This window comes from Ochotona princeps, chromosome 3 (genome assembly GCF_030435755.1).
Source record: "Ochotona princeps isolate mOchPri1 chromosome 3, mOchPri1.hap1, whole genome shotgun sequence".
In the NCBI taxonomy this organism is placed as follows: Eukaryota; Metazoa; Chordata; class Mammalia; order Lagomorpha; family Ochotonidae; genus Ochotona; species Ochotona princeps.
In genome coordinates this window covers 103491566-103500534 of record NC_080834.1, presented here as the reverse complement: position 1 = coordinate 103500534, position 8969 = coordinate 103491566, and the positions used below count along the sequence as shown (strand labels likewise).

The 8969-nt window shown below is 41.8% G+C and overlaps 1 protein-coding gene across 3 annotated transcripts in view; it reads right to left on the bottom strand.

The window, feature by feature from the left end:
- Window positions 1-433: 433 nt before the first annotated feature.
- Window positions 434-8969, bottom strand: part of DCUN1D1 (defective in cullin neddylation 1 domain containing 1) — a 40627-nt gene continuing 32091 nt past the window's right edge. For all 3 annotated transcript variants that reach the window (XM_012928734.2, XM_058662215.1, XM_058662217.1), the window contains exons 5-7: window positions 5209-5291; window positions 4944-5040; window positions 434-1704 (exon numbers count right to left, since the gene is read on the bottom strand). In XM_012928734.2, coding sequence (XP_012784188.1) covers window positions 1625-1704; window positions 4944-5040; window positions 5209-5291 — 260 coding nt within the window. In that variant the 3' untranslated portion in view covers window positions 434-1624. The remainder of the gene's footprint in view (window positions 1705-4943; window positions 5041-5208; window positions 5292-8969) is intronic.

The following is an 8969-nucleotide window of genomic DNA, read 5'->3' as shown; positions in this document are numbered from 1 at the left end:
GATTTCAAAATCAAGTCACGTAAAAAAAGCAATTTTAATGTCACTGCTTCTTAAAACCATTTCCATGTCTGCATATAATGCACGGCTGTTGTGATGTGCACGCTTTTGTTAATGCCAACACTAGACCTTAGAAAATACTGGGCTACACCGAGCAAAACCCAGTCCTGCCTCAGGACCCCAGCCATTCAGCATTATAAGTTTTACATTTTTAACCTGCCTTCCGGAAATGTTTAAGAAAGCAACAAATTCATCTTTACATGTCAGTAAGTGAACAGAGAAATGAACATTTTTCAGCAGGAAAGCAGTTCATGGATCTTGGAAGCAAAAAAAGAAAAAAAATCACAAAAGATAGCATTCTGCTTCGATGTGAAAATGAAACTAGTAAAGCAAAAACAGTAAACAGACTAAATAATTCATGAAAATAGAAGCCAAATTGATATTTTGCATCAAGTATGTGCTTGTTTAAAAATTTGCTCCTGAAATACATATTTGGCAACCACAGTGATTAACAATGAAAGCAATTTCAACAAAATAAGAAGTCATCAAAAATGTACTATTTGAAAGGGTAGTAGTACCTATATTATATAAAGATTGAACTTCATGGCTCATCAAAACCATTTTCAAAATTTAATTCCTAATATCTTCTTATAAATTAAAGAGAATTTCACTTGTGTTCCATAGTGCGATGATCAAAAAGAAAAATTAAAAAAAAAAAAACCCTCATGCCTAAATTTAGAATATTGTATTGTGTAGCAATCCAAAACATTCAAAACAAATTAAATACGGTAACTTATTTGACAGGCATGAAAGCATTTCAAAAGCATAATGAAACCCAATCATGTGGTGCATAATGCAGGCAGGAGTGATGCTCACATTAGGCAGACGTTTTCTGAAGGAAAGCTCCCTGTAGGACAGCTATCTATAAACATTGGTAAGATAAGTGCAGACTATTCTGTGGAACCTTTTTAAATCAAGTCTGAGACACAATACATGTTTCAGGTAGGCACCAAGTTATCCTAAAAAATCTTCACGTTGGTTACTTTGACATTTTTCACCAGATACTCTATTCACATCAACAATACATGTGATTTGCCAGGAAAAAAAAATCCCCCCAAAACCAAAACACCATTCCACATCCAGTACACTTAAATATATCATTCTCACTGGAAGTGCTATCAGCATAGTCTTTGCAACTAGCCCAAAGCATGTATTTAAGAAGTTTTTATAAACTGTTTGTGATGTTCATGTTTAATTCTTACGCCAACTGTTTTCTGATGAAGACAGCATTGTGCTTTATGCGAGAATGGAAACCTCAAAATAATCACCATAAAGCTTCTAAGACTTATGGGAGAATAAACTAGGATGGTCCACAGATATCAGATGAAATCCACAATGTTGGAATTACAAATGTTTAGAGCGGCCCAGACTAGAAGACAAGCCCAAACCACCATTAGAAGAATGAAATACGATATGGTCCGAGATGTATCCTTAACGTTTGTCTCAACCCTCGGGCTGAATTGTGAGGATTGATCTGCAGCTCAGTCCAGCCAGCAGAAATTGACTGTGCAATTTTCCGTTGTATTTATTGTACAGACTATGTACATTCAAGAAGGTTCCTTTAGTGCTACACTGTTGTACTTTTTGTCCCAGCAATTTGAGGGCGTGCAAATTCCACAAAGTCATCAATAAGAACAGGCCACGCTCCTGGAAAAAAGAAGAAATATTTAAGAAAGGCAGAAATCAGGTTAACATTTTCATATACTCTTTTTTTTTTTAAAGATTTATTCATTTTATTACAGCCAGATATACACAGAGGAGGAGAGACAGACAGGAAGATTTTCCGTCCGATGATTCGCTCCCCAAGTGAGCCGCAACGGGCCAATGCGCGCCGATCCAAAACCGGGAACCTGGAACCTCTTCCAGGTCTCCCACACGGGTGCAGGGTCCCAATGCATTGGGCCGTCCTCGACTGCTTTCCCAGGCCACAAGCAGGGAGCTGGATGGGAAGTGGAGCTGCCAGGATTAGAACCGGCGCCCATATGGGATCCCGGGGCTTTCAAGGCGAGGACTTGAGCCGCTAGGCCACGCCGCCGGGCCCTTCATATACTCTTTTTAAAGATTTATTCATTTTACTTGAAAGGTAGAATTACTGATAGGGAGAGTCACGTGGTCTTCCACCTGCTATTTCACTCCCAAATGGCCACTATGGCCAGAGCTGGGCTGGTTCAAAGCTGGGAGCCAGGAGCTTCTTCCCAATCTCTCTCATGGGTCCAGGGGTACAAGGACTTGGGCCATCTGCCATTGCTTTCCCAGGCTGTTAGCAGGGAGCTGGGTCAAAAGCAGAGCAGCTAGGACACAAACCGGTGTCCCTGTGAGGTGTTGGTGGAGGGTTAGCGTGATATGCCACTACAAGAGTCCCATTAATACATGCTTTTTAAGAAATACTTTTCTCAGAAGAGTTAAACTATTTTGCACGGATTAAATCTTTCCAACTTCAAGCATTTTTGAGCTAAAATATTCCTTCTGCTCCTTCTAATCTATTATACCTATGTTTGTTCTTAGGAGACAAAAAAAAAAAAGGCAACAAAAAAACCACACGCACAACCTCTTCAGGCCCAGCATAGTAACCAAGGCTAAAAACCCTAGCCTTGCACACACCAGGATCCCATGTGGGTGCTGGTTTGTGTCCTGGCTGCTCCAGTTCCTATCCAGTTCCCTGCTTGTTGTCTAAGAAAACAGTCAAGGACAGAACAAGTCCTTGGAATCCTGTACCTAAGAAGACCTGGAAGAAGCTCCTGGCTTTAGACTGGCTCAGCTATGGTCGTTGCAGTCACCTGGGGAGTGAACCAGCAGACAGAAGATCTTTCTCTCTGCCTCTCCTTCTCCATGTAAATCTGACTTTCCAATAAAAAATATATAAATCTTTGACAAACAAAAACAAAAAACTCTTCCAGCAATCAGTGCTATGGCTTTCTGAATGTCAGTGAAGTCAGGCAGTGTGGTTCAAGCTGCAAGCCATGAGCTGACACATGCTGTCTGCACCAGAAGCACAGTGCAGGCAAACAAGCTGACAGGATACTTTCTTTCTTTTAAAGATTTATTTTCAATCTGAAAGCAGAGAGTTATGGACAGAGAAGGGGAGATACGGAGAGAAAGAATTTTCTTTCTGCTTATTTACCCCACAGTGGCCACAAAGCCAGGCTGAAGGCAAGAGTCCCTTCCAGGTCTCCTGAGTGGAGGGGCAGGGGCCTGAGCACTCGGGTGGTCATGCGCTCCTTGTCTAAGTGCACTAGCAGGGAGCTGGACTGAAAACTAGAGCAGCTGGAACTCGCATTGGCATCCATATGGAATAGCACCAAGGTAACAGATTTTTTCCAAAACTCATGTTTCTACTCACAGTCTCAAAAAAATGTACTCTGAAGATAAACATTTGGCCTAGTGGTTAAGATGCCAGGTTGGCAGACCTGTCTGCTAATGGAGTGCTACGTTCACCATGTCAGCTTCCCCACACAATTCCAGCTGCCCGGTAACATGGAACCTAAGCAGGTGATGGCACAAGTCCCTGGGCCCTTGTCACTCATGTGGGAGCCCTGGACTCAGTTCCTAGCTCTTGGCTTTGCCTTGGACAGTCTGGCTTCTGCAGGTGCTTGGGGGAATGAAGCAGATCAGAGTCTTCTCTATGCCTCTCAAGGAAACAAAATTTAAAAATACATAATGGTAGTTCTGAAGAAAGACTAGGTAAATATGTATAAAATACTCTTAAGTTATTGCTGCTTCTAGAAAAACAAAAATGAACGTTTAGTAGACAGCAGCATCACACTTACTACACACACGAGCAAACAGCAGGAAAGCAGCCAAGTGGTGATTATTGAATGCAAACAGTACTATAATAGGCAACTATGGAACATTTCAAGTTAGATCGCATCTAATTTAAGCAATTTGCTATTAATCTTACACCCAAGAGTAACAACAACAACAACAACAACAACAAAAAACCCATAAATATGTGTAGGAGAACAATGAGAATAGAACACGTTTTTCCTTTTTCTTTTTTAAAGATCTATTTTTTTCTTGGGAAGTCAGATGCAGAGAGGAGGAGAGACAGAGAGGAAGATCTTCTGTCCACTGGTTCACTCCTCAAGTGGCCACAAAGGCCAGAACTGCGTCGATCCAAAGCCAGGAGCCAGAAGCTTCTTCCAGGTCTCTCACGCAGGCATAGGGTCCCAAGGCTTTGGACCATCCTCAACTGCTTTCCCAGGCCACAAGCAGGAAGCTGGATGGGAAGCGGGATTAGAAACAGCGCTCATATGGAATCCCGGCACATGCAAGGCGAGAACTTTAGCCACTAGGCTACCACGTCTGTCCCAAGAATATGCTTCTAAAGTACACTGAAGATCTGACATGTATGAAAATTACTTATGCTTTGGGGCCAGCACTGTTGACACTACAGGTTAAGCCATTGCCTGCAATGCTGGCATGCCGTATGAGCATCTGTTTGAGTCACAGTTACTCTGCTTCAGATCCAGCTCCCTGCTAATATGCATGGGAAAACAACAGAAGATGTTCCAAGTGCTTGGGCCCCTGTCACCCACTCAGGAGACTGGGAAGAAGCTCCTGGTTCCTGGCTTCAACCCTGGCTGGTGTGGTTATATGGGGAGTGAACCACTGAATAGAAGAACTTTCTGTCTCTTCCTCTCTGTAACCCTGGATTTCAAATATATAAATGAATAAAAATCCTTTTTAAAAAGAAGAGAAAATTATATATATCTTTCAGGAAGACATGAAAACTGGAATTTAAAGAAACACAAGAGCAATGGTAAAGAGAAAGCATTTCATACATTCAGAAGAGGGGAATTCAAGAAAAAAAGAAGTGGGTAATAAGCTGAGGAAAACCTGATAAAGAGGCTATTAAAGGAGAAACTCGTAAGAAAAGTTATCATTACCTTCCTCATCATAATTGGACATGTCATCTGCAATCATTGTACTGAAGTCTAAAAGAAGATTCCAAGTGTCTTTTGGTATTGATCGTTTATGATGCTCCTATTAAAAAAAACAGAAAATATTAAAGTTACCACAAAGTACACACAACAATGTAAAACAACTGTACAATGAAACTCTGATTATCAAATTTCTCACTCTATGGCCACTACTACATGCTCTAAGATCAACTAGTCATATTTGAAAATATTACAGAAAATAGGAACTTACCAGCAAAAATTTATTCCATAAGTCTAAGAACTTAAATCTTCCATTAAGCACTAAGTTCCAGTAGGCAATGGCCATTTCTAGATCTGTAATATTAAAAATATATTATGTATTTTAATGCTACAAACATTTATCCCTTGGAAAAGAACAAGTGAGGGAAGAACCTTAAAAGAAAACCATGTCAAGTACTCTGAGTACTTATGTATTAAGAATTTCCTACAGAAAACAGCCTAAGGTTATATCCAGCCTTCTGAATGATGGGTCTCTGGGGGTAAAAACGATGACAGCACTTAGCTCATGGGGAGGAAGGAGGGAGGGTTCAATAATACAGTAAAGCATACTTGACTGGCTCATAAGTATTCAAATGTCAGCTAATATACATGCCAGTTTCTCAACCTCAGCACTTTATATTTTGGGTCAGAAAACTGTTGTTGGAAAACACCACTGTTGGAAATGTAGTGGAATCTTGGCCACTACTCACTACATGCCAGCAGCAATGTCCCCCACTGGTGACAGATACGGCTCCCATTTGTGAATCATGATGTATACTTATAGGCTAGAATACAAAGGACTCCGCTCACAGTCATAAAAAAGCTAATGCTGAACCCAAGTATCTATGTAACTGTGTCACATAATACAATGTAATTAATGAAGTTAAATAATAAATAATTATTTAAAAAAAAAAAAAAAGCTAATGCTCCAAGGTGTCAGTTAACTGATCTTGACCATAAGGAAACTATTAAAAGTACTGACCTAAACACTGAAACAAGCTAATATTTTTTAAAAGATTCTGTTTTTAAAAAGGATTTATTTTATTGGAAAAGCAGTCACAGAAAGAGGAGGAGAGACAGAAATCTTTTGTCTGCTGGTTCACTCCTCAAACGGCTACAAAGGCTGCAGCTAAGCCAGTGCAACGCCAGGAGTCAGGAGCTTCGAGCTTCTTCCACGTTTCCCAAGAAGGTGCAGGGGCCCAAGGACCTTGGCCAGTCTCTGCTGTTTTTGCAGGCCATACACAGGGAGCTGGGCCAGAAGCAGAGCAGGCAGAACTTGAATCAACACACATATGGATGCCAGTGCCACAGGAGGAGACCTAGCCTCATACATCAGAGCACTGGCCCCAAAAAGCCACACTTCTTAAAAAAAAAAAAAAATGTATTCAGACAGTACAATGACAGAGAGAAAGAGACAGTAAGAAAGAGATCTTCCATCCACTGGTTCACGCCCCAAATGGCTGTTGGTCAGGAGGGCTGAGCAGGCACCAGCCAGGAGCCATGAGCTACTCTCATGGATGGGCCACTTCCTGATGCCTTCTCAGGCACATTAACAAACAGCTGGATCAAACACAAAGCAGCCAGGACTCAACATGACACTTCAGTACGGGATGCCAGTGTTGCAACGAGCAGCTGAATCCACTGTGCCACAGTATCGGCCCGTATGATTTTATTTTCAAAGTTCACCTAGATGAGCACTTAGCTTATATTCTGTGTCAGAGCGCCTGAGTTGGATACTTGGTTCCACTCTTGACTTAGCTTCCTAACACAGACCCTGAGAGACTGCAACAATGGCTTACAACTGGATTCCTGCCACCCACACAAGCTTCCTGCACCGAGCTCCCAGGCTGTTGTAGGCATTTAGGAGTGAACCACTGGATGGGAACAATATCAATCCCTTTCTGTCTTCCAAATAAAGTTTACCAAACACAGCATACACGGTTTTTGAACTGGGCATGAAGCCAAGATTTCAAAACAGACGACTGGGCTGGCTCTGTGGCACAGAGAGTAAAGCTACGACCTGCAGCACTGCTATCTCACACTGGCACTGGGGTGAGTCCCAGCTGCTCTACTTCCTACCCAAGTCCCGGGTAATGTGCTTGGGAAATTAGCAAGAAATGACTCAAGTGCTTATGCCCCATATACATATGGGAGACCTTGAAGAAGCTTCTGGCTCCTGTCTTCGGACTGGTCTAGTTCTGACTGTCATGGTGAACTGAGGGAAAAAAACCAGTGGATGGAGGATATGTCTCAAAAATAAATAAATATTTAAAAAATGCTTCCTGACAAAAACTATATATAACAGAGAACACTATGTTCTTTTTCAAGGAATCCAGGTAATTAAGAAGGTATCTACTTCATACAAGCTAAATGACTTCTCCAGTGACACTGGAGGAAGCGTGAGAGATTTTGAGAGATGAGAAAATATTGTCCCAATTAAAAAAAAAAGGAACATACTTGATACTGATGAGCAAAAACAATCAGCACAACAGCTAGAAACATACAAGAGTATTACCAAATAATATTAACAATGAATCTTCTTGGTTTATGAGAATTTCATATATATATATACTTTATATATATAAAGTGATGTGAAAGGCAGATTATACTGAAAGGGAGGAAGAGAGCCCTTCCATCTGCTGGTTCAGTCTCCAAGTGGCTGAAATGGCCAGAGCTGGGCTCGTTCGCAGTCTTCCTGGTCTCCCACGTGGGTGCAAGGCCCAAGGACCTGGGTCATCTTTTTTAGGGTGGAAGGTTATCTTTTGATGTTTTCCTAGGCACATTTTCAGGGAGCTGGATTAGACATGGAACAGCTGGGACTTGAACTGGCACCTGTTTAGAAAGCCAACACCACAGGCTTAACCTACTAGATCACAGTACCAGCCTCTGAGAATTTGTAGCATGCCATGAAAGGAAAAGCTTAATACCTAGGATAAAGAAAAGCTAACTAAAGAACCAGGCCCTCAATAAAAGCACAGGGTCAAACTGAAGGAAAATCTCCCCAACATTACTATTCTGTTAATCCCAGTCTATCCAAAAATCTCATCAGTGACCGGACAAAACTATCCTAAAACATGATTATATCTAGAGGAAACAAAGGTGGAGAAATGGCCAACAGAACAGATTGCTAACACAACACAGCAGTCTCACCACATTCACTGGTAACTGATCTCTGATCGGCACTATCTTCACAGGAACTCAATCAAGAAGGGACTGAAACAACTTGCTTTTTTTACTGGAAAATCAAATAGACAAAGAGGAGAGACAGAGAGGAAAATCTTCTGTCCGTTGATTCACTCTCCAAGTGGCTGCTACAGCTGTAGCTGCATCGATCTGAAGCTGGGAGGCTCTTCCAGGTCTCCCATGTGGGTGCAGGGTTCCAAGGCTTTGAGCCATCCTCCACTGCTTTCCCAGGCCACAAACAGGGAGCTGGATGGGAAGTGCAGCTGCCAGAATTAGAACCAGTGCCCATATGGGATCCCGGCGCGTACTAGGCGAGGACTTTAGCCACTAGACTACTGTGCCTACTAGAATAACTTTTATCAGCATTTCAGTTAAATTGTGAAGTCAGTTAATCTTATCATACTTAATATTACCCAAGAATGTAAAACTCTCAATTATCTTTTTAGAGCATCGTTTCATCCCCAAAACTCATTTTTTTCTGCCCAGATTTGATTCTTCATTTGTCCTCTTTTCCTACCCTGTATCCTTGGAAAGCCCCTATAACACAACTAAATCCCTTTGAACCTTTTTTAGAGGATGCTTCCTCAAGCCCCTTTGTGCTGTCTGCAAGCCTGGCTCTACCTCAAGACACTAACTTCCGGCACTGTTCCCCAGGCATCAGCTAATGGTTGTCTTTTCTACAAGGGAGAGGGGAGTGGGAGCTGACATCTGGGAATAATACCAGCACCTAACAGTCACTGCTCCTAACCTTCACAGAAACACACACGTGCCCTGTGAAACATACACCAGCTTGCTGTTCTATCACTTTCT